General features: G+C 41.4%; 1 protein-coding gene across 1 annotated transcript; it reads left to right on the top strand.

Moving 5' to 3' along the window:
- Nucleotides 1-15002: 15002 nt before the first annotated feature.
- On the top strand, nt 15003-16433 carry LOC108129379 (uro-adherence factor A). The gene has a single exon (XM_017247352.3). It carries the CDS (start codon nt 15187-15189, stop codon nt 16315-16317), a length of 1131 nt encoding a protein of 376 aa, XP_017102841.2. The 5' UTR covers nt 15003-15186; the 3' UTR covers nt 16318-16433.
- The last annotated feature ends 10194 nt before the right edge of the window (nt 16434-26627 follow it).

Consider the following 26627-nt stretch of genomic DNA (forward strand, 5'->3'; position numbering starts at 1 on the left):
GCCCTTTTCAGCCAAATCAACGTAATTCCTCAAGTTTGATTTCGTTTTTTTAGCTGCGTGTTTGAGTTGGCTTACTTAACCAAAAGCCGCTTGCCAAAAGCAAAAAAAAACTGAAAAGGAAAAATGTATAGGGCATTGTGAGCCAAAAAAAAGGAGAAAAACGAAAACAATAACAATGAATGTGCGATAATTTTACATTTTATCAAGTTTCGAGGGCTCTTGGCAGTCCCGCTCGCTTTTATTTTTCCAACTCCCGCTTTCCATTCGTTGTCGTCGCCATTTTTTATGCGAGCATTAAGCGGCTTTGGTTCTAAAGCCCTGCCACTTCACTTTTCCCCCCTCACACCCTCCGATTGGGTACCCAACACTCACACACACACGCAAGCACTTGGGCTATACGTGTAATATATAAAAAGTAACAAAATGTTACGTATACGCCCCAGCGACCAAAGGCAAATGTCACACACTGAGCCTTGGCGCCCTGGCTGATGAGAGGCGGGCGCGGAGGTCACCGCCTCCCCGCCTTTTCTTAACCGTAAGCAGCTTAGCGGTGTCGTCGGAGGAGCGACCTAGCTGCGGTTATATAAGTAATTCGATTATATGAAATTTACCAAAAAAAGAAATCCAAAAAAGCGAAGGGAAAGCAAAAAATTCCAAGGCCAAGGAAAAGAAGCAGGGAAGCCACACGCATGGAGTTCATTTATAATTAATTAGTAGAAATTTTCGTTAATGGGCATCAAAATTAAACAAATGGGTTCTTTCGTTTAGCCGTTTAGAGCCCTGGCTGGGTACAGAAACATTTCCAGGGGCTTACACAAAAATTCATTAGCCAGCCAATCAATCCAAGCCAAGGTTACAACTTTGATACCTTTGATATTTAATTAAAATAAGAGTTATTTTTTACAAAATGCATTTATTGATTAGAAAAAAAATGGCCATTGTAACAAAAGCCACAAAAACGTTAGCCCTTTGTTGGTAAATATTTTGTAGCTTTTTTAAGGAAGGTCTATAGTTACCTTTTTGAAAGTAATATGTAATAGAGCAACATAATGTTGTACTAACAGAGAAATGTATGTTTTATAAAAACTTTGATGAGCATTTAATTAAATTTGATGTGTCTAGCAAAGAAAAAACTTAAATTAATTGGGGAAACTTTAATGGAATTCACATAGTTACCCACTCTTGGGCTTTTTGCGATACAACACGTTTGCGTTGGCTCTTAACCCACTCTGACATTTGACTTTTTTTTTTAGAGATTTTAATTTGTTTCAGTTGGTCGTTTCGTCACTAGGCGACAGGAGTGTGAAAGTGAAAGTGATGTGAAAGCCGAGGGACGGCAGATGGAAAATTTCATTTTGAGTTGTTGCCTGTTATATTTTGTTTTGTTTGCCCACTCGGTTGCCACCATACCATATGCATGGCGATGCAACAAAAGTGCAGCAGAACAGAAATGTGTCACCATGGCCTGTTGCCACCGTGCTACTACGCCACCGTGGAACCGTTAAAGTTTTAATGACGCCGACCCGGTAAAAAAGGACGAAATGGGTCTGTGGACTGTCAGCAGTTAGAATGACATTAACAATAGTTGGCAATGCGGCAAAAGCAATTTTGTGAAATGAAATAAAAGGGCAAGTCAGAGACAGACCGAAAATGGGAAATAAAAGGGCAACAGCGGGGTAAAATGCTAAATGTCATGTAGTGGTCGACAGATATCCTTCTGCTTCTGCTTCTTCCTTTTCCATCTCATTTTCATTGTCCTCGAGCATATGTCGCCGTCGCTGCTCTGTCGCTCGAATTCTTGACTGACTGTCTCTAATTGCCGGAGACTGTGGACTGCAGCGGCAGGTTGCAAGTTGCAATTAAGCAGCAACACGTCAGGCAACCTCACGCCATTGCAATAAACATGCAGCACTATGCATATACATTTGGCCGTGAAGTGGCAGGACCAGCGAGGCAGGAGCATGGTCCTTAAACACGAAGTCAACTGCAATGGCAGACCGATTTTCTCTAATTTTCTGATGTGCATACCGATTAGAGTCTGTCGGCTGCGGTTTTTTTGGTCTTTTGGCCTGGCTTTTGTCTCCTCTACCTTGCCAGCTCGCTCGCTTATGGTAAATCAATTTAAAACCAATTTTCCCCAATGAGTGAAAAGTAAAAGAGGAATGGTAGCCGGGGGAGTCCTTGCGGTTGCCGAGCAAATGAGAAAAGCAAACTGAAAAGCTTTGTTACTCGTCCGTATTAAATATTCATTACTCTAAGCTACTTCTCTCGACTCAAGACTGAAAGGAAGGATTCGTCTTCCCTCTCCATCCTTATTTTTTTATTTTAGGAAACCTGCTCTTGTCTCTTTCACTTTCTCTCTCTGTTTCTGTCTGTTGAAAAAGCTGTTTTTAAAGACATCAAATTCCAATTTCCTTTAGCCTGGCTACACGTTTTGGCATTTTGCTGAACGTGATGCGAATTTACACACACATATCCGTATATAAAGCATATGCAACAAGAGACGAGGCCAAGACGATGTACGGAATTTTCCACGCACACATCCACGACGCGAAAATGGCGAATACGGCGGAGTGTGCTCAATGCGGCGTGTAAACGCTTTGTTCTTGTTTATTTTTTTTTCACCTGCGGCCAAGAGCTCTCTTTTTGCCGAGAACAAATTAGATCGGGAATTAACCTGAAACCCAGCAGAAAGCACTCGGCCAAAACCTGCATGGGAAATACCTCATTTTCGCCACTCGATGTTCGAATTTCTAGTTCGCTGGTTTCAATTAATAAGCGCTGAAATAATTAAGTTTCTCTTGGTCTGCATTATGAATTATACACAGCGTTCATTATCGGACTAAAGTGGTTTTCACAGAAATTTCTACCACTTTAAGTTCTAAAAAAAAAACATGCCAGCCACATAAATAGAAGCATTTGACAGACAGCTCATAGGGGATATACCTTTTGAGATGGGTTGGAAGGATGAGGTTATTTTTAGAATAAATATCTTAAATTAAATTTGCATATATCCCGATAAAGGCTGTAGACAGTAAGTGTGTGTAGATGTGGATCCAATGACGGATGTGGGAAAGCAAACTAATTAAAATGAAGGCAGTCGGACATGAATCGATAACAAATAAGTGTTTAAATTGAGAAAACAGAGGAAGAGTTAGGGACTGAACGTTTGCCTTAAGCAAAGAGTCGTTTCACAGCCACAATTAACAGAAAACTCAAACCAAACTGTGTATTCCTGTCTCCGGCAAGTGTATTTAATGTCTCTGCAGGAAATGCATCTTCGGCAAACAAAGCAGCCGAGCTGGCTCTGAGCACACACTGCGTATGCACAATTTATTAACATTTACATTTAGTTACTATCCTTGCCACAGCTGCACGCTCCGATAAACCAAAAAACGATGGACGGACTTGGAATTACTAAATTAGTAAAACACTTGGATAAACATTGGAATCGATCTTTGTGAATTCTAGCATAAATAACATGGTGAAACAGGGATATGCCTACCTGATGAGATGCTGATGAATTGGAAATGACGCTAGTGTTATTGAAATTGTGTTGAAACTAAATAGAAAACGTTGTTATACAGGATTAAGTTTAGAAGAAAAGTAAACCAAGGTTATTGTTATTTATTTGTAAAAATTATTCAGCGCTCTTGGCAAGTATGATTTATAATTAAATGACATACACCACTGCGACCTTCGCTGGCGAATCCTTCTGTGGCAGCCAGTCAGTCAGGAAATCTGGCTCATTAACATGGCTGTGACTACACTCGTCGCACGATGCATCTCCCATAATTCTCCCGCCCAGGTAAGTGCTCTGTTTGGTACTTGAGCTATTTAAGGACATATATCTCTGCTGGCATCCCCTCACTCACTGACTTGTTTATGCCGGTCCAAGTGCCTTGGATAAATATTTGTTTGTGCAACACGCGGGGGGAACAGACTAGAAGCGACTTTGCATGCTCCGCGGATGCCATTAGAACTGTGTCGCAGTTGTGTCATATTTCAGCGACACATGCGAATCTAAATGACGTCAAGAGGAGAAGTATTCTATACTTAGATACTCCTTTACCCGCCGTATAGTAATTTGCTTTCGCGCTGCACTCAGGGGTCTGATTTGGCATCGTACTTGCGTACTTTCGAGCGCCTGACTTTATTGTTTGTTTGCCACTTCCAGCTGCCTCTGCTGGTGGCAACTCCCAAAGTCTCCTGCTTATTACAGCCAAGCACACACGTGCTTGTGTTGGGTGGTGTACGAAGGACTCCACACTCCTGTATGTAAATCTCCGCACTATTGTCTGCGAAATCTCAAACGCAACAAGATGTATGCACAGCTCGGTTCGGAGGGCAAACTTGTCTCGGGGGCGCACTTAAGACGAGCTTAATTTTTCATGCTGTTGGCAATAACTACTAGCATATCCTTTCACACGTTTCCCCGACTCGGCTCTTCTATCAATTTGATTTTGATCCTGCCGACGTTGGTGTTGGTTGGCTTGTAAATATTTGAGCTTATTTAGCAAAGGATAAGTGTTAGAGAGGGTGGATTAGCAAGTTCTAGAAGTCTTTAACAAAGTTTTATTTAAAGACTTCTTTCAAACTATAAATCTATTAAGTTTAATAAAATATTTACTAAGTACCTACCTTAAATTAATTATTAAATATTATACCTAAAAGGCAGTTTCATTTTATTGTAGTCTTCCTTGATACAGCTGTATTTTATTTAATTGGTAAGCCAGTCGGGTATGTCATGAATCAACCCATTTATTGCAGGCCATGTCGCGCACATTACTCATACGCCACGTGCCCCAATCCAGTCCTAGGTCCTCCCTGCTCCACCATCCCTGTCACTCTGCAAGCTGACGTGCAATTTCAATGGTCAATCAGAGCGTTCAAAGCAGCTTCCTCGCTCCGTTTTTTATAGCCATGACAATGGCAAGTGAAATTGCTCCCAGCCCCAGGACGAAATTGCCAGCATCGATCCTGCCGCAGCAGTTACAGAAGCAGAAGACGCGGGCGTGGCAGCGGCAAATCAATGATGCGAACGGAGCGTGGCTGTCTGACGATGGGAATGAAATGAAGCAGCTGCTACGATTCAGTTGCTCCGTTGCCACAATAAGTTTATGGCACACCATCTGTAACTGTATCTCGTGGCAGGCAGGTCGAAAGTATCCGCAAGATGCATCTGCAACTCCATCGCTTTTCCAACTGCAGCAGCACCTGTACCAAAATGCGTGACTCGCTTTCGTTCTCGTTTCGTTTATTTCGCGTTCCACTTGTAAGCCGAGTAAGTAGAATAATTTTCAAATTTGACAGCAGACATATGAGAAGCCGTTTCGGCCGTCCGCTCGCTCCAGCACTCGCTTTCCACCTGCCCGGCCCACCTGTCACGCCCCGAGCTGAATTGCCACCGGTAACTGCTACACAGTCTATGGTAACGTAACGTATGCCAAACGGAAACTCGAACGGAAACATTCAGAGGGAGGGGAGTAGATGGGGAGACGGTGGAATTGAGAGGTAGAATTTCCAATGACGAGGTCGAGGCGGGCATCCTCCTGCATTCAATGACGAAAAGCTCAGGACCCCCTAGTCCCGTGCAGCTCTCCGGGGAGATGCAAATGTATGCATGGCTGGGATAGTCAATGGCATAAAAACGAGGATATCGTAAAACGTAGAGCCAGGGCGAGTTTCCGTATCCTATTAAGTGTGGAAATTACTTTCATATTCACATTTTGATTTCCTAGCTGGTGTCCTATCTGACATGGCTATTCTCCTGCGAGGTACTCAGGTTTAAATGGCACTTGGTTATGAGAGCTCTGTGTTTAGGATTAATTTATTTTGACTTACCTTACTATTGACCTATTTGGTCAACCGTTAAAAAAATAAACAATAGTTAAAACTCTCTGAAACTAAATCCTTTTTTACAATTTAAATTATGCCGGCTAGGCAAAAATAATTATCAAAATAGGACAGCGTAGTGTTTTGAATTAATATAATTGTGTCAATAATTATGTTAGCTTGCAAACAATAGAAAATAAAATTGACACAGCAGGCTACAAGCCTAAAACCCATGTTAATAATTCGACATTAGAAATATAAAAAAAAACTTGTTAAAATAAGCTACTTACCTCATAATTAAATTATTTTGCAACTTTCTGTCATGTCACGTATTTAATGCTAATTAATGAATTCAAGTTTTGCAAAAAAAAACAATCAAAAAAAAATATATATAGATATATTTGGCACTGGCTATGAATATTTAATGTATTGTTTTTAGCAATCGCTGATTTATGGCAATCAAATCTATAAATTTACGTGTTTCAATTTAAATACAAACTACAAGTTCATAACTTATTGCCGAACATTTCAATAAATCAGCAAAACCAATGATGTTTAAAATTAGCAGTAACCGAAAAAACAACCGAAAATCGAAGAGGGTGGAAAACAAATAATAATAAACCTTGTTACCGTGACCATATAGGCCAAATGAAATATGACCTATGAAATAAGGCCAACAGCGAAACCGAATCGGGAGAGCGAAAGCTAAATAACACGTAGAGAAAAACAATAATAATAAAATCTAGGGAGAAGGGTCCCATGTCCAAAAACATTCGTTGATGATAGGCCAAGAAAGTGGCAAGTAAGCATCAGTTTCTGAAAAAAGAAAAACAAATATCAATACTCTATAATACATATTTTGTTAAAAGAAAAACATAATGCAGAACTATGGAAAATTAGTAACTTGTAGTTCACGCTAATGCATTGAAATAAAAAAAGTTTTCTCAAAACAGCCAGAGAGTATGATTTGTAGTTAATGATTAGCCGAAAATTCTTCATATTTGCTTATACTCTTCTCCCGAAAAATTACAAGCAACGCGGCCTGCGTTTCCTTCCAGCGATAAACCTTTACACTTCATTAGGCTTTGGAAATTTCATGCTCCAACAGCTTGGACGCTGCATCAACGGCCTCAATGGGTTAAGGGCCAAAACAGGATGAAGCCGCTCCGAGAGATGGTGCTCCGAAAAAAGGAACCGTTCTGTGTTTAATCAATGAATCAGATGATTCAGTCCATTCAGCTCCTCTCACTTTTATTCGCCAGCTTCGATGTCCATCACTCAACATGCAAAAAGTGGAAGATGGCCGAGATCTCTCGACGATTGCTAGGTCCGTTTTTTCTGGGCCATTCAAAGACTTTTTTTTGCCCCAGTGTTCCGGGCTTTGCAAAGGTTGTTTGTGCATTTCACTTACATTCAATTTTGTTGCCAGAGCACGGCCAAACAGGCCAAAAAGAGACCCGAGTCGGTGACTTTGTATTGACATTCAAGACGCCATGGCCACCAATGCGTATACGCAATATTGTAAATTATTCGACACACAAAGCGAAAACGTTGCCAGTGCGGTGCTGCAATAAAAAAAAAGAACCGGAAAAAAATATTATTTTTATTGCAATTCAATGGAAAATGTGTATGGGAGTGTAAGTTCCAGAGGAGGTGGTGCTGGTGTGGTAAAAATAATTGCACGTAAAAGTTTTTTAATTAAAAAGTACGCGTGACTTGTGTCAAATGTGCATGAAAGGTAGCAAAAAATGAAAACATAATGAAAAGCTCTGATAAAACGGAAACGAATATACCTTAACCTGGCTGGGAAAGCGTATAGTTGACAACTTTAATAGTAGACATCCTGTTTCAAGTTTGAAAACCAATCAAGTACAGACAGGCTGCCAGCCAGGACCTCCACAATTCCTTAATGAATAAACGAGGTGGTGGCCAAAGCCCTTTTCCACACTAGACGTTATTAACTTTAAACGCCCGCTGTGTTAGGCCCACAGTCAGCAGGTGGCCAAAAAGGAGCTAAGGATGCTCGGCAAAGTGCTCTATAGCTAGGAAAGCTGGGAAATGTTCACCGCTTGTGGGGATGCTTTGTATTCAAGCGCTCATTCATAAATTTTGTGTCATAAGAGCGTGAAAATGGTACAAGTATTTGAATTTAATTATGAACTGTGTCACTGGGAAAGACAATACGACTGGGACTGGGACTACGACAGAGACTCTAAAGTCGCTGTGATAAATGGCACACACACTGAGCCCGCGAGAGACAGGACATTGAGAACGAAAGGGACACGAACCAAGAAGAGAGAGAGAGAGAAAGCAGGGAAAGCGAGAGTTGAAGGCTTTAGGTTACTAGTGTCGTCCAGAGCAGGGCAAAAATGCTTTCGCTGCATTTCACTTTTATCTCGTTCTTTGGGCCAACTAGAAATAAAAACAGCAGAGGTCACATAACGAGTAGTTAGGCTAAGGGAAAGAAAATATAATTAGTTACCCATCTTAGATATTATTTAGTGTTCTAAGATACCTACTTATTAGAGGGACCACCTTTATGTCTCATAAATTCAAGTCACTTATTATTTTCTCCTCAACTGTATATGAAAATTCACATGCACATTTTTTGTATGAATATTATTTACCTGCATGTTGGCCCATTACTCGCCGAGTCCTTCCTCCATTTTCCTGGTGCTCCACCCCCCGGGCTAACCTTCACCCTCGCCCGCTCAACCCACCACAATGGGTTGCAGCTGAGTGCTGCCTGACAGCGTGCTGTACTCAAAGGAAACGCCTCACTGAATGCAACAATGTGCAAGTTAACTCGAACGGGTTGAACGAGTTGAGTTGGCTGATATGGAAACTGCAACGGCTGGGTTGGAGGACCTGCCAGAGTCGGGAGTCTCCCCCGAAATGTGTGACGTTGCGCAATGGCAAGGTGGAAAAAGGCAAAGAAGAACAACTTGACTTTACACCTTATTGCAATTTACTGTAAAATTGCACACGCTGCTGGCTGCTTTCCGGCCGGCTCCCTCTACTTTGCCACACAGTTCGGTGCTCTTTTTTTCGAGATGCTGACATACACAGTTATGCACTTTTGGCATTGCCCGGGCAACCGCCGGAACAGGAGTCCGGACTCCGGAGTCAGCACATCGTAATGCGTTGAGTGTTGAGCAAATATTCAAACTGAAGCGATTAAAAGTTTTTAAGTTATTTTCTGTCTCAAAATGACTTTGATTCTCTCAATATATATTTCTGTATTTACATTTTTCAAATGTGCGAGGGAGATTGTGAATTTAATTGTACTTATCCTTTTTAAACTGATGACGCCCAAACGTCATCTGTCCATTAGCGCTCCGAAAAAGTTAACATCATTTTTTTAAAAGCCTTTCAGGGAATTTCCCTTCAGATGACTTTCATAATGTTAAAGCGATACGGAATTACGTAATTCCATTACGTAATCCAATCAGAATGCAACCGGCAAACATATGGGACACACACACACACCCCCCAGCCACGTGGACACACTGGGAAAGCTGGATCCTGGCAGAGGTTATGCCATTAAATTGCAATTCCTTTCGATTTGTGCTCCGCCGCTTGGCCATTTATCTCGTCTCCTGGCCCTTCTCCACACCACTCCGTTTTGCCCCATCGCCGTGTATCCTGTGCATCCCGTGTGATCCTTCCACATCCCTGAGTGCTTGTGTGCACCTTATGCCATCTTCCCGGGCTGCTGCCTTTAATCTGCGTCGTGTACTTGACACAAATGCCGCATAAAAACAAATGCAACAACAGCAGGCCAAGTTTTATGCAAAAACAGGAACACACACACACTAGTAGGAAAGGAATAGGGCAGCCGTAGTACTTTGCATAAACGTAAAAAGGCATCATGAACTCACACATATGCAGCAGCTATCCGGAGTTGCCGGTGCATAAATCTTGGCGCTGAAATGAATGCAACACATTTATATGCGACTATATCTCGCCATTTCCATGCAGGTGTGTGTTGGAGCCAAGACAATGCCAGGTGAAATCAACTTCTGCCGGGGACAGCAAAAAGGCAGGAAGAAATAATAATACAACGGGGAGGCAAGTGCGCGCTGCCTTTATTAATTCTAAATCAGAGCGCAGCCTGCAGATTGAATGCAACAAAAAAGACTCATTGACTCCGCTTCCACTTGCCACACAGCCACACTGGGAAAGAAACGGAAGCATTTGAGAATGCACTTAGGTTCGGTCTCAACACCTGATGAAGTGCACTCGGAGGTGATGCCATTTGTTGCCATTAACGGTTGAATGGCGGGTGATTGGCACCTGGCGGTGGGTTCAACGGGTTCAGTAAACAGCGTCACCGGAAGCGTTGAGGGACCACGCCTAATTCTGAGCTCAACCTCCCATCCCAAGCTAGTGGACTGCCACAATTTCGTATGCCGCATCACGTACGCAGGCACTGTGGGAAAACTTGAGAAAAGAATGAATTCAGGGGTAGTACAGAGAGAAAGACATGTATCATAAAGGCAATACACGAAAATTAAAGATCAAGCAGTAAACTAAATATCTGTTACCACCTATTTTCCATTAATAAAGTTTTCTTTAATGCCATTTTAAATCCTTTATTTAATTTCCATCTTTAGAGCCCAGTGTAATGACTATTTTTTCCTCCGTGCACCCACAACTAGTGACACCAGAAGCCATGCAGCGGCATTAATAGGCAGGAAAAAAAATGCAAAATGCTTAGACGTGCCAGGCCAGCTACCGAACAACAGCAGCAACAACAGCCGATTCCAAAGCCTTTGTGTGGCATGACCACCGTTGCGTATGAGTAATGTGCGGCTTTCGTTGCCCTCGTTGTTGCTGTGGTTAGCATCTATATGTCCGTCTGTCTGTTTGTCTTGGCAGTGCGAGTATGAGATTGTGTGCGGACCAGAAAGTAGTTTTCAATTAGCTCAGCCCTGATGGCAAACCCCATTGAACAGCTCTGAGTGCCTTGTTTTTCGCACTTCTTTCGAGGGTCTAATGAATTGGAGCTTCGGTTGGATTCTGACGCACCACAAATAATGGAGAAAGGAGGAAGTCATTTCCAACTTCCAGCAAAAGTGGCCTAATTTGATTTTTACGCAAATACAAATGAATTATTCTGTTTGAATCGCTGCATAATTTTTCGACCGAAATCCAATTCTTAATTCGTTTAACTTTGCTCAACATATTCAATTTAATTTCGATTCCCCGCAATGTAATAATTTATTTAGAGGGTTCGGCCTTCGTCCTTAGAGCAACTCTCGTTCCTCTTCCTTGATGGCTTCGGTGGCCAAGTGGAGTTGCTGCTGCCCAAAACAAGTGCAAAAACAGAATCATCTGCAGGAATCGAATCGCACCCGGTTGAATGAACAGTGGCTGGATTTGGGAGGCAGGCAGTAAGGCAGACAGACTCCGGAGTCCGGACTGCGGCACATTTGTTTTCATCGGAAATTGGCAAGTGAAAGCTTTTAGCACGAATTGTGCGAGGCAATCGCTAAAAATGGAGCACGGACAAGAACTGCTTACTTTTCCTTCTATCTATCCTTTGCTGCCGGTCTTTAAGTTTTCGAAAGGATACTCTACACTTTAGAGACTGTATGGGGTTTTAAAGGATATGCATCGATCAATTTTCTTTAAATGTTCTTGAATGCTTCACAATATTTTAATACTTTGTTTAATTATTAACTTCACCTTATTCTTGTATACCCCTAAAGGGCATCCTCAATGTGTCATTGAAACCCCCTAAATTTCGTATCCTTTGGCCACCTGTTTGGACTGGTCGAATAATTTCCCGCAAAATGCTAAGCAGATTACTTTTAATGCTACAAGCGTAACGACTGCGGCAGTTAAGTTCTCCGTTCGTTGCCGCGTCCCTGGGAAGTGCAGCAGTAAATTTTTTAATGGCTTTTATGCCCTGATTCTGAACGTTAAATCAAATTCCGGCTTACCCAATCAAGACATCAATTTCTCCCTTTATCCGACAGTGGGCCTCTGCCAGTTGGCTGTGATTATTTGGGCATTGACTTCAATTGACTCCAGGTCACCGGGGGGTAGCTCCTGTCCTGGCAGCCCCTTGATTAATAAAGCCACGGGCCATCGTCGAATTTGTTTTATTCATAAATTTATAACCATCGGCCGTAACGAATGGCAGCGGCCGTTTGCCAAATGTTTTATTGCGTACATAAATTGCAATTAGTCCCGGCTCCCGTTGGGATAAATGGGAGCACACGCATGTCCCCCTCTGGTTCCGATGCCGTCGGGGAGTCACTGTGCCACTCGAATGACGAACTGCCCGAAAGGCTAACACACCATCCGGCAAGGACCGCCGTCCCGGTGGGTTAACAAAACATCAATTGACTTATTAATGTTTGTGCAGGCCGTCAGGAAAACCAGGCCGACTGCGTAAAAACTTGGCCAACCAAAAAAGAAAAACAGCCGCACGGGCTGGGGCGCCTCAATTGGTTTCATGTGGCGTCCGTCGGGACACTTTGGGAGCCGCAGTCACGTCTGCATTTAATGTGAAATTATGACTTTAATGGCCGCTCGGATATACAAGAAGAAAATTAGTATTTACCCAAACTGTCTAATTTTGTGTACATTTTTGGGGGTCACTTTAATTGCAGACAGAGGTCAGTCAACTTTTAAAGTGATCTTTAATAATAATTATTTTCCAGACAGACAAAGATGCGTTGCCGATAACTGTAATAGAGTAACCTTATTCTTTTTCTTTCAATAATATTAAAAAGCCAAAAAGCTGGTCATAATACTTAATAGTCTTATACAAAGTCGTATACCACATTTAAATGAAGCTTATAACGATAATTTTAGGTTAATTCTATTAGTATATATAGCTAACAGTACTTTTTCCACTTTGCATACACAAAAGAAACTAGAATTTCTTGTATTTTTTATTTATTTAAAGTCAAAGCTTAACTCACACTTGCACCTATCAAAGATCTTGAGTCCGTAAAAAATCCGGGACACAGCTAACCAAAGTCCGGCAAATACAAGTTGAATGCCAATTTGATTGATTGACTTCGGCGGTGTGTGAGTATCCTCTCGTGTGTGCAAGTGTGCGATCCTGTGGCCGTGCAAAAAGCATCCTGCTTTTAAACTCCACGGCGCCTCCTCTTATCCTGTCGATTGCGATGTGGGTGTTTGAGTTCGTGTTTGCGCTGCGTCTGCCTTTTGGGCTGTAGGCAAGCAAAATGTAAAAACATTTAAGGTTTCAATTAAGTGAAATCCCAAATGGCCAAAAAAATAAATGGGCGAAAAAAGGCAAGGCCCGGCTGAAGCTCCGAATGAGTGAAGATGACCGGGAATGAGGCTGAAATTTTTCAAGCAATCAATTTGGACTCTTGAAAGTAAAGAAAGGCAAAAGGCAGACATATTTGTATACATACTATATACGTAATTTCTTTTCGGTTGGCGCTGGAGCTAGAGCTGGAGCTGGAGCTGGACCTTTAAGCCCAAAACCCTTTCTGGGCTTACGGTCGGCATGACAAACGATGGCTGCAGGAGGGGACCAGTCCTTCCATCAAATGCCAAAGTTTAGACTGTAACAGTCACTTGAGGTATATTGAGATTTATTATCCTCCGCCCGATGTGGGAGGGGATGGGTCTGCCGGTATCATTAATTATGATCGACCGGCTGGCAGCGATTTTATTTGTTTCACCCTCTTTGTCAGCCAGGTTGCAGGTCTGCAATTTATGCGTCAGCCAGCATTTCAATTTCAGTTGCAGTTTTTTTCATGAACTGCACGACACGAAAGCCAGTGGCAAAAAACTACTTTTGGGCATTGGCCAACTTTCTTTTGGGTAGTGGGTGACTGGGACTCTTCCGTTTTTGTTTGCACTGGCTTAAGAAATCAACAACTTACACTTTCTTTGGCCCAAACAGCCTCCGAGCCAGTTGTTTTGACACTTTTGGGCCAGAAGGAAAGTTTCTCCTGCCAGATGGAGGCTTTTTATAAGGGGGTGTTCTCGAAATTTCACTAAAAGAAAACAGTTTGTTGTAACTTTTTGAAAATTATACAGTAAGAAACAATTAAGGTTAAGATATTCTTTCAAAATAAAAAATGTTTAAAAGCTTAAAATTCGAAACATTTCTTATCTGCTATATATTTTGTTAATATTAAAGACCCTTTAGGCCTCCACTCGCCGATCTCCCACTTTTGGAGTACCAGTTTTTGGGACAAACTATTCGTTTTTTGGCGTTCTATCTGGCAGTCGATGCCTGGTACTCTCCACTGCTGCTTAACCCAGTTGCCAGGCAGTTTGCAGTTCGCATTTCGACGGAAATTTTATAATCAGCATTCTCGAAATAAGGAAAACTTTGCTATGTAAATTAAATGCCGAAGTCCGCAACTTTTTGCTGACATTTTTCGCTGCTCGTACTTCTTGTATGGCTAACCTACAAAAAGAAGGAAAATGTAAAAAAATAAACAAACAGAAGAGGGCCAAAACAATATACCCACATACATTCGTACACTTTTTTTTTATTGTCGCAACAGAAACGGCAAATAAATGTGGTTTAAACATGACAAGTCGCCGTGGGCTGCCAGCTCGTTATCACCAAATATTTTTGCACACGAAATGAGTGAATAAATAAGCCGGGCCCCAGCCAGTCGGGGAAAAAATAAAGGAACGTGGCGAACACGGCAAGTAGCTCCTCCTGGGATCGGACTCTAAACCGGGAGTCGGAGCTTGGAGTTTGGGGGCGTATTTGAGGCAATGCGGCCACCGACCAAAGCGGTTTGGGTCGCCCGTTTATGGTCGTCACTTTTTTGCCCGCTTGTTTGACAAATAAAACGTGAAATGTCAGCCAGTCAGCCGGTCAGTCGGTTGGCCCGAAAGCCAAACAAAAAGAGTAACCAATAAAAGCTTAATTAACTGTTTATGGCCATGGCATGTTAACAGGGCCCGCACAGACGTTCCGAAATTCGTCCTCAGTCATTAATCTCGAGTGGTGAGGGAAGCAGCAGCAAAAAAGCCCCCAAAAAATCCTAGCAGGGTCCCCAGAGAAGGTCCAGGCCCAGCTCTAATCAGTTTAATGAGCAAACAACCTCAGAAATTATTCAACTTTGATATAAACTCACAAATTTTATATCAAAGTAAACCAAAATTTTTCTATACTTTCGATCTTTGAAATCTAGTTGCCTAAAACTATCAAAAATATTCAATCCATTCGACTATACACAGATAAATTCAATAGTATAGGGAACGGAAGGGACGGCATACAGAAAATAAAAAATTTAAATTTGCACTTTTTGCACCTTTACACTTTTGTAACCTTTTCGGTAAATCGTTGGTCTACTCCACTGAGCTCTCATCCTGCATTTGAGGATCATCATGTCGGAGGAAGTCAGTTTCAGTGAGGAACTTGACATCCCAGCAGAATCGGCTAACGACAATCAGACAACGCTCCAAGTCGACCTGAAAATCGAGCCGAAACCAGAAATTCTGACAGATGCTGAGCAGAAGGATGAGCTAGAGAAACTGAAGGCAACAAAGTCAGAGGAGAAGTTGCAGAAGCCGGAAAACAATTCAGGCGACACATCGGAGGGAGTTTCCAAGGAACCAGCCGAAAAACAAGAGCCCACCCGTGTTCGGGAAAGCGATGTCCTTGGTGAGGCGCAGGATCTCGGTGGACTAGGTGACGGTCCGGATCTGGAGTCCGGCTCGTCTTTTACTTCCTGTTGCTCCTACAAATATATGCGGAAGTCGATCCTTCAGCGAGAGCCCCACTCCTCCACCTTGAGCATTAACATTGAAAACTTGGTAAACTCCTCCCCCAGTTTGCCCCAGCCGGCATCGACCACTCCTCCTCCCACAGAAGCTCTGTCCGATAGCACTGCAACATCCTCGGTTCAGTTACTAGTGGAGCAGCGCTCCTTGTCCTATACGCCAGATTGCAGTGACGATTTCGAGATCGGCATTGGAGAAGTCTACCAGAGATTTGCTTCCCTCTTTAGTCGCACGGAAATTGACGTTGCCTACTCCAATTTTACGCAGGTGGATGAGGACCTCGACGGGTACATATGCCTGTCGGAGCTCAAGAGAGCGCTAGAGAAGCTTGAAATACCGCAGACCCACTTGGCGGCCAAGAAGGTGATGACCCATGTGATTGGCTCCGACGAGGACCGCTTGAACTTTTGCCAGATGCTGCTCATCTACGGCACTTTGATGCATCGAGTAGAGGTCCAGAAATATAGCTTCCACGACAAAGTGGGTCAACGTTTGGTAATGACCGATGCCGTGGATGTCTCCCAGGTCGGCGTGACTGGAGCCCGTATCTTTTTCGAGGCCAAAATCGCCCAGCAGCAGCAGCAGGAGCCGATTGTTCTTTCCGTCTTCGATCAGGAACAGCCCGTGACCCGTACACCCCATGTCGCATCGGCGGAGATCCGGACATCCAGTTCTCATAAAGAGCAGTTCAAAGGCGTTACCTCCCTATTCAAGAAGCTCGGGAGCGACCACTGACCACTTAATGACCAGATCACCAGGCGATTCCTACATTAAACTTCACTACCGCCAAGCGTTTTCTGTCCAAAATTTACAGTCGAAATATAGAGAATAAATTAAAGTTTACTTTCTGACTTTCTCTGTGTTCCCCCATAACATAACTTCACATAAATCATTGGCCAATAAAATGCGATCCAAGAACGAAAACACTGCTTAAGTGACCAATCAAAGGTAATTGCCAGGCGGCAGAAACAATACTTTATTTTTCCATCGCCACCTGCCCACTATGCCAGCCACTTTTCAATTGTTTTCTTTTGTTATTTTCTTATCAGCAGTGCTGGTAAGTGAGCTTTTTTGAAGCCAACTGTATTTCATTTTATTTATTCCATACAATAATAAACAATATAATGCTAGAATAATGCCACAACTGGCGGAAAGTTCGCTGGGGCAACGACTCCCCGAGGAGCAAATGTGCGCCACACACGCCAAGTGGCAAGTTGTGCGACTTGGCCGGAAGTTGCTTTGGCCTCCAGGCCTCGGAACGGGACATAAAAATATTTTCGTGCAAATAATTTGCGCGCTTAACTACGCCGGTTATTTGGATACGTATTTGCATACCCTGTTGGGCCAGTGAAGGTAAGACGATCATTTGCACAGGATATCAAAAAGATGGAAGTCAGAAACCTGGCACGCCATGTAATTATGCTGCCATTAGAGGTCAGGAAAGCCCTAACAACAAAAGCAACCTTCTTGAAAGAAGGGGCTGTGTGCTAATATTTTTTTGTGCTAACAGATTTCGGCCGCCTCTCTCCAATCAGGCCAGTAACCGGTTGTTTGTACACGCCATACACAAATTAAAATGAAAGCGGACGCTGCATATACGCAATATCCAACGAATTCTGTAATAAAAATCCAACTAAAGTCATGCGAAAATAATGAGCATAAGCGTGAGCGGAAGCAGGAAGGCTAAAGTGGGCGAAGGGCATGGGGCATAGGGCGGAGGTAGGCAAGGGAAATAGTTTTCAAATTAAAATAAATGCCGCAGCTGAAACAACTTTTATGTGCCCACAGCGGGGCAAGCAAGCAACGGTGGCAGGACTTTTTCTCCGCTGCTCCACTCTCAGCTAACCAAAATGCCATGAAAGTAAATTCACTAGAAAATTAATTATGAACGACGACGATGGCGATGGCGATGGGGATGGTAGTGCTGGTGACGTCGCAAGTGAAACCAATGCAGCGTTTAGCGGAAAACCAAGGGATGCCGCAGGGTCGAAGGGCTGTCAGCTTGGGGCAAAGGCATGACCAGCCATACCTTTTAATGGCATTGCCATCAATTTCGCTCAATTGCGCGCACAATCGCATCTAATCACGTCGCAACGACCCTCCCGAAAAAACTAACAATTTTCAGATAAGAAATATGGGGTATACCCTACCAAGGGATACCACTTGGTTAAATAATTAAACTACTTTCTTCGTATATGAATATAAGTGAAAATGTGTTTTAATTTTATCATCAAAAAGTATCCTTTATTATTTGTTTGATTTATTCCTTATATAATACAATACTGGTATTCCTTTTCCAACTATAGTTCCCCTTTCAAGAAGAGGGACAACTTCCAGATACCCTGACAAAATGTTTATGGTTATTGCTTTATGGCTTCCTGCGCACTTGCGTGTGTGTGTTCGCATGCTTTTGCATGTGTATGTGAAAAGGGAAAAGGGTCACGTGTCAGATGTCATTGACATGGTTTGCCTTGCCTTTAAGCGGTAGCAAACAAGCCAACGCACAAGCACAAGCATACGCGGATGAGAGCAAAGGCATCATCGCCAGGAGGAGGCTGGTCCCCGGAAAGTGTGCCACGGTTTTTGCCTCATTTGCGCTCAACTTTTACTAGGTTCCACCACACCACCCTCTTCCATCCCCTTTTCCAGCCCTTCTGCCAATTGCAATTAGTTGATGTAATAATTTTTGGCAGCTGCGTAGGATCCATACCCGCTTGGCTCTTTCCATAATTGACGGCAACTGGGATACGTATGTATTTCTCTAGAGAAAAAAGAAAGTCAAAACAGCGGGTAGCATGGTCAGCGGCGAAAAGAATAAATAGGCACATGTCAGAACTGTCGGCGTGCCTTAAATTCAATGTCACCCGGGGCACGATGTCTTATCCTGTGTCCGGAGTTACGAGTCCTGTGTGCTTTGCATACCGAATGCCATAAAAGCGACCGCAATCGACCCTGGTCACTGACGAAAACTACATACATAATTTTCCACTTTGTACCCTTTTCACAAAGTTGTCTTCTGAAAAACCTATCGGGACCTAGGGCCCATTAACGTATCAGGTTTTCATCCCTATCAGCGTAAGCTACATATCAAACCATAAACTTGAAATTTTATTTAAGGGCTTTATTTTGGGTCGTCCGTCACCGATATTAATTATAATTTGAGTTGGTGGAGACTTTTAGCCACGTGCGAGCTAATTAGAAATTGAAATTATTCCTTTCTCTGGGAAAATCGACATTTGCTAGCAATTAAGTTTCAATCACGAAATCTATGAATTGTGACCTATCGATAACACCACAAAAAAGTTTCGATCTAGTTAACATTCTGTTACCTGATTCCGAAATGCGGCTATAAAAGGCCGACATTGCCTAAAATAATCATTACATCGTCTGAGGTTGAATAGGACAGATGTATTCAAATATAATTTTTCTTTTTTTATTTTTCCTTTATTTTATTTTTATTTTTTTTTTGTTTATTGTTTTAGTTATAAAAAAGCTTTGGTCCCTTGAACCCAATGAGCTCACGCTGCTCTAAAAAGGAGGCCGGTTCAATTTTATATTTTATTGTGATTTTTTATTTATTTTAACCAATAAAAATTGAAGCCTGATTGGACACGTGCTTGAGTTATAGTCCTCGATGTTATCAATTTTATTATTTTTTATTTGAATTTTAACCAAACTGCATTTTTTTTTAACGTATCATTGAAAGCCTGAATTAAGCAATATGTCCCTGGAGTTTCATTAAAATCGTGCTGCTTGCGATCATCCTCTAGGTTTCTTATTTACTGATTTTGTATTTTTACAGGGCTATAAATGGCCGAGATTGCCTAAAATAATCATTACATCGTCTGAGTTTAAATAGGACAGATGTATTCAAATATAATTTTCCCTATTTTATTTTTATTTTATTAACTAAATTGCCATTTCTATATAAGGGTTATATACTGGACGGCGTTGAAATAATCTGCAATCTTCACATTTTACAAGATAATTCAGAGATTTTTTATTTTTAATCCTTTATTAATTATAACCAAAAATGTGGGTCCTGATTGGTCACGGGCTTTAGTCAAAGGCCTTATTTTCTCCTTATTTTCCGATTTAAAATTTTTTTTCCTTTTTTTTGTTTATTGTTTTAGTTATAAAAAAAGCTTTGGTCCCTTGAACCCAATGAGCTGACGCTGCTCTAAAAAGGAGGCCGGTTTAATTTTATATTTTATTTTATTTTTTATTTTATTTTTTCTGTTTTTAAAAATTTGTGTTATGTTTTTTATTGTTTATTGTTTTAGTTATAAAAAAGCTTTGGTCCCTTGAACCCAATGAGCTAACGCTGCTCTAAAAAGAAGGCCGATTTAATTTAATAATTTGTGATTTTGTATTCATTTTAACCAAAAAAAATTGAAGCCTGGTTAGACACTTGCTTGAGTTATTGTACTCAATGTTATCAATTGTATATATTTTTAATGCCTTCAAAAGTAACATTTTTAATTTTACAAAAATATTCAGAGCTCTAAGTAGAACTAGTGCATTAAATTTTTGCTAATGTTTATTTCCATTTAAAAAAATCGTTCTTTTAAGTTTAAAAATGCAGAAAATGGCAGAAAATTTGAAAATTGGAGAAACAAACAAAAAAAATTAAATACAATTGCTTCATGTACTTCGAGCTGCCTTTAAAAGTTTCCTCCAACAGTTTTTGCATTTGCCTAGTTCATGTTTTTCTTAACTTTATGGCAAGAGTATTTTTGTTAGGTGGTAGCTCTGGAAAACTGAAACTATAACCCGGCTAAGGCAGCAGGAGCTGCTTTTCGATTCAATTTCCGTGTTCACAATGCGCTTGTTGCTATTTTACATAGTCAGGAAGTTAGAAGGGAGCCGAGATTGGGGATTGGAATTGGCAATGGTATGGGCCAAGTGCCTCGCTGGTTTATTGAAAGCATTGGCAGCTTCTGGCGTAGGCGTGACTCGGTTTCTTGTTCTCTGCAGAAAGTTTCTTTAGCCCATATTTTGCCTTAAGTAATTCGCGCACATTGCAAGATTTATGCACTCGGCACAGGCAAAAACTTTGGCTGCAGTTTTATTTCCCATTGCTGTTGAAATGCAACCGGGGATTAAGTGGGTTTGGCTCGCTACTGACTAATATTCGGTTATAGAAGTCACGACAAGCTTTCTTTTATAACAGAATGTACTTTAATTTAAAGTTTATAAAAACTATTTTGTGATTATATTATAATATATTCAGAACATTTTACAAGGCTTTGCCCAGCAAATTGCTGCTGTCCATTGGACTTAAATCTCATATTATTAATACCCTCACCCCTCTAGAGTCCTATAAAGTTCAAATCATAAGACAACTTAACCGTATCCACTAAACATGAACTGCAAAAACGTTTTAAATCAAGGGTACTCGTCTTACTCAACTAACTTACTTATTCCTTATATCCGTTTTACCCTTTTTTGGGGCTCCGCAAGAAAACAGAAACTTCCGGCTGCATATCAATAACGAAATAAACTTGTTACAACCCAAAGCTGCGGAGGAAGAAAATCTGCAGAAATCGAAAAACTTGGTAGAGATTGAAATGCATCGTTTAGCGCTGAACAATTTTCGAGACTGGAAACGAAAGCAGCGAGATGATGAAGGATCAGGTTGTTCGTGGCAAACAGACAACCTAAATGAAATTAAGTGTAAAATTATCAAAGTTCCCAGCAAGCTTCCCAATGTCATGATAACGCAATAAAAAATTTGTGGAAGAAGTTTGGGGAGAGTAAGGAAGACTGTAGGGAATGGAGCAAATCTGCCCGCCACCAATCTATGCAACATTCATTTTTCTTTTGTCATACGTAGAACCCGCCCGGGTTTGATGTTGAAAAATTGAAAAATTGAAAAAACGAAAGTCAACGGCGAGGCGGTGGAATAAAAAATGGGGAAATGGTAGGAGGAGTATGAAAATCTTTGTCTGACATGCTTAACCCTTTGGCTGCCAAGTCAGGACCCAGTCTTTCTTTCATTCAGCCCTAAAGTTCTTTTTGCCCTCATTTTTTCTTATGATACTGAAAGGCAAGTTTCATAATGATAATAATTTTGTGCATGATTTATGAGTGAACAAGTTTTATGGCCCCGAAACGAACACAGCCGGGCCAGGACCATGCCATCCATCCCCTTAGCCATAAGCCCTGTGCAAACGTTAATTTCCATCTGGGCAGGAGGCAGGAGCTGAGAAGAAAGCAACCAGGGAGCTGACCAGCGACTTGGCCTTCGAGACTAGTCCACCTTATTGCACTTTAATATTTATTTCGACTGTCGGCCCGTTTTGGAGCATAGTAAATTTGCATCTTTCAGCGTTCAAATTTCCCAGTGAGCCGGTGTCTGTGTGCGAATGCGAAACCCTTTGAAAATCATTTTGGTGTGAAATTGTGTCCGCACACGGCAGGGCAGCCCGAAAGAGATAGGACGAGGCGGCAGAAAGAGAGAGTTAGGACGTGAGCTCATTGAAAATGCGCGCTAGTAAAAGTTTTCCCACACCAGGAAGAAGTGAAAACACGGGGTCAGAAAAGCCATGAGAAAGGAAAAGGGCCAGGTTGGAAGGTAATACTCTTGTACTTGCTTTGGCCTTACCGCCCAATCCGAGTCCGGCGCTGGTTTTGCCATTAAATTGAGGCCCCAAAAGCGTACTAGACCTCGCCATTTCTTTGGTGTTATTGCATCCGGTAATGTATCTTTTAGAGGGTATGCTGAACCTTGATGATACAAAATTATTGCTTAAAGATTTATCAATGTCAATGTATTTTTAAACATTTGTAACTGTTCTACTTTTGAATTAAAATTCTGTTGAAATACTTTAAATTTTATTCAGACGGAATCTCCAAGTCGAGATCTTTGCTTTCGATGATCCTTTATTTTTGCTGCCACAACAGGCCATAAGTTTCGTTTGGGTCTCGCGTTTTATAGCCGCTGGGCAACTGATAATATGAAATTAATGCTTGGCGCCCGGACTCTCTTTTCTTCCTCCTCCGTCTGCAAAGCAATGCCAGCCAACTCCGAATACTACCCGGAGTCTAGGGAAGATTTACGAGGCATGCAATCGATGCCCAGTTGTGCCCCATGTTGCATGCTTGCAATTAGGCGCCACAAACCCCCGAAATTATGCACAGCCTAAGAAGGTCAAATTGCAGTTGTGTGTGCCACAAAAAGGATGTGGCGTGAGTGTATGTGATATTTTGACGATGCCAGCCGCTTTTTGACGATGTGGCCGACGGTTTCCTTTCAGCCAAAGTTTGCAATAAAAATCAAACTAAATATGAAGACATGTTCCGGAAAACTATATCCTAGAATTTTAATAATTTCTCATATTGTGTTTCCTATATTATATGTAATAATATGGACGTTTCTTGCTAACTAGGTCAACGCCTTTATAAAAGAAAAAGAGAAAAGGTTTTTGGTAACACATCAAAACTCAATTTTTGTTTGCTTATTATGCGTTGTGTGGCTGGAACACAAACAAATGTAAACGAACACACACACATATTCGTACAGGACGCACTTAAGGGTGTGACATCGTGTGCATGGGCGTTCCTATTTTGAAATAAATTCACCAAATGTGACAAGGACATTTGCATGGAAATACTAAGACCACACCACTCACAAATCCGCACATAAGGAAAGAGCTCTGAAAGCCAGGGGGTGTGCAGACAGGGGGAAGGGTATTATGTCAAAAGGGGGCAAAGTGGGAACCAGGTGCTCTGTGGAAACTCGAATGATGAGTTCTCGGCAAATGCTTGTTGCAGTTTATTTGCCAATGTAATTGAGGCCGTAGGAATCAAGCCATTCAGCTGAAGAGGATCTGGATAAAGAAGACAAGATGGGTTTCCCCAGGATGGTCAGAGAATCGAATCATATTTCACACAGGACCCCAACGACACCACACTGAGGGATTTCCAATCGATGTAAATTCCCGTCAATTGCTATTTGACATGCAATTAATTCTCCCCACTCCCATGAATGTGAAGCCATTTCAGTTAAATATCAAACATTTGTGGCAAAATTAATTGACTGTATATACCATACGAAATACATTGCTATCTAGACTTTGCAACCGCAACAAGGATATGCAAATTAATCAATTTCGATGCAAATTGTTCCTCAGTATTAACAAAAATATAAGTCATACACATAACAAGTATTTCAGCAACTTCTAAAGGCCACTGTGGACGGCAGTACACAAGGTGATGAACCGTGATACTTAGCGGTATCGTGATAATATTTATTGTATTTTCCAAAAATTTATTTTTTAGTTGGCAAACTTAGCAGCAATTTTACTTATTCACAACATTGCTTAAATGTCGTTTTTGAATTTTATCCAAAATTGTGGATAAAATGCAATTTTTCGAATTTTTTTCAAGGGGTACCCTCACAAAATTGTTGGTTTTCCCAATTTTCCCACTTTTGCTCCTTCCGATGGCCATTTAAGCATTTAAACGACATTTAAGCAATGTTTTGAATGAGAAGAGATGCTTTTTGGTTCGCTGGTTACTAAATGGAACTTTATTTCCAGATCGGATACAAAATGGAAGAGATATAGCCATCCGAAGGAGCAAAAAGGGGGAAACCCGAAATTTTATGGGGGTACCCCTTGAAAAATTTTCGGAAAAATATAAATACGATATTTGAACTGAATAATACATTTTATTACTTTACTATACTATTATTATTAATTACTTTAATTATTAATACATTTTATTTCACAATTACAATTGCACCAAAAACCGATTACAGTGTTGGGCTTAATATTTCATTTAGTTTAGATACCCTTGCGGCCAATTTATGGACCTAACCGTGTGTTAGTAACATATTTTACAGCTTGGTATTTTAATTGAATGTTGAGAAGAAAATTGCAGTCAGAAAGCTTTTTTGCTGGATGCAATTTAATTAAATAGCGGAAATGAACAATTTAATTAATTTATAGCATGTGACAAAAACCATCCGCTGCTTAATTATCTCTAAACCTGCATTAACATTACAACCGATGGCTTCACATTTTCGCCTCTATAGCTAGTTAGTCATCGGTTATGGACTGTCATGTCATACAAAAATCTATCACTTGCGTATATAGTCATCTCGACTGGAATATTAATACCCAGACAGCCGCTAATTGCGTATAACACTCTATGGCTAGGCTGACGTCCGGCTGTCTGCTCTTAAACGGCTTAGATAAGGATCACACACTTGAGGCCAACAGGCTGCAGCCTGCTAATCACTTGACAACACGCAAGCTTACCCCTCGTCTTATGACACTATCCCCAAGCCTCCCCAAATAGCATAAACCAATAAAACAGTCACACCAGCCATTTAATATGCATGCACAAAACTCAATCGAAAGGAATTGGAACGAAAAAAGCCGCTGGCATGTGTGGGCAATTCATTTATTTTAATGAAAAGTAAATTCCATATTTACATACAGGCAGGAGGCCAAGCAAGCGGCTCAGGGTGGATGGAACAGACAAAAAATACACATATGCTTCGGGTGGCGATGATGTATTTGTAAACGTACTTCAATCTGGGAAGGAGGCTATCGCGTGTGGGGCCTCATTAAATTGATTGAGAAATAACAAAAGCTCATTCATTTAAAGTTCATCAGGTGGGAAACCTACCAAATAGTAAGCAACAGAATATTTGAAACTTAGCTAGTATTTATTTTAAATTGAGAGTTAACAAAAGTTTAACTTTTTAAAGTCCCACCAGTTTAATTCAAAAATAAAAACTAAATTGTTCTTTAAAATGTAGCCAAGCCTGTGCAAAAACATTTCGAATCCCTAAGCTGGCACGACGCCACACCCACGGCATTATCCTCCCGGTCTCTAAGCGGTGTAGTTGAAAGGTATGCATTTGCTTTAAATTTATAGTCAACTTTTTGGCGCCCTGCCCATTTCTGGGGTCACAACGCACCTTGAACTCTCCACTGGCATTGTCTAAGCCGAGTTTAATTAAAGCCCAGCTGGTGGCAGGATTTCATAAGCGTTCTATGTGACACAAGAATTTCGAGTGTCGGTGGTGGCGTTGATTTATTTAAACGTGCGCGTGGTTGAAGTCGCGTCGAAGTCGCCCTGCACCCGCCTGATAATCAAATGTCATTCCTGGCATACCACTCACACACACACACACACACGTTTATCCCTAGCTACACACATACAAAGGATAAAACACACGACAAGTGCTTAATTTATTTTGCATTAAAGTCTCATTTATCTTTTCTTATCGCCTGTGCAACAACTTTGAAGATTTACTCAACCAGCCAGCACGCCCCTCGAAGCAGCAAGGAGCGCCAGGATAATGCCGGCAAACTGTTTTCGTTTTGTAGAAATGTGTTGGCTTCTTGCGCCGCCCGACACGCCCCTAATTTATGTGCCTTCAGTTGCAAGCAAGTCTATGGTCAACGCCTTCTTTCCGCAATATTTTTTTGGGGCCTGCCTAGTTGATTTTTTTTTCATTTGCCCTTTTGCGGCAGTCCAGACGACAAGCTGCAAGTTGATACTCCTTGTTGTTGCCGTGTCAATGTCCTGTGTCCTCTATCCTCTGTTCGTCCGCCCCCAACCCTGTGCATGTGTGTGGTTGTGGGCTTTATTAATTGCAACGCCTCAACAAAAATTGTGTGCCATTCTCGTTTTATGTTTTGGGAGCCGAAGGAAAAAAGCTGACAACTGCAAAAATGGAAATGCGAAAAGCCAGGAGTGGAAAAAATATGGACAACGCCTGCGGTTACGCTTTAAATTGTTGCCAATTTTTTGCGTCTAGGCCTTGTCGCTTCTGGCTATTATTGAATTAGGCTTTGTGGTTCCATTTGGAAAAAGGGCGACTGAAACAAAACACAGAGCCCACAGGGAAACGAGCAAATAATTAAATGTCGAAATTGGCTGAAGCTGGGAGCCTAACATGAACTTTGACAAATTCAATCAAAAGTTTATCTTTAAACATCGAATTGATACTTACGGGAATAATTTGTAAGGCTAAGTAGTTAAATTATACATATAATTCGAATACAAATTAGTCAGCCAGTTGA

The sequence above is a fragment of the Drosophila bipectinata genome, chromosome 3R, assembly GCF_030179905.1.
Source record: "Drosophila bipectinata strain 14024-0381.07 chromosome 3R, DbipHiC1v2, whole genome shotgun sequence".
NCBI classification, from domain to species: Eukaryota; Metazoa; Arthropoda; class Insecta; order Diptera; family Drosophilidae; genus Drosophila; species Drosophila bipectinata.

Excerpts from the sequence above, each read along its gene's own strand:
- LOC108129379 (XM_017247352.3), top strand. The coding sequence starts at position 15,187 with ATGTCGGAGGAAGTCAGTTTCAGTGAGGAACTTGACATCCCAGCAGAA.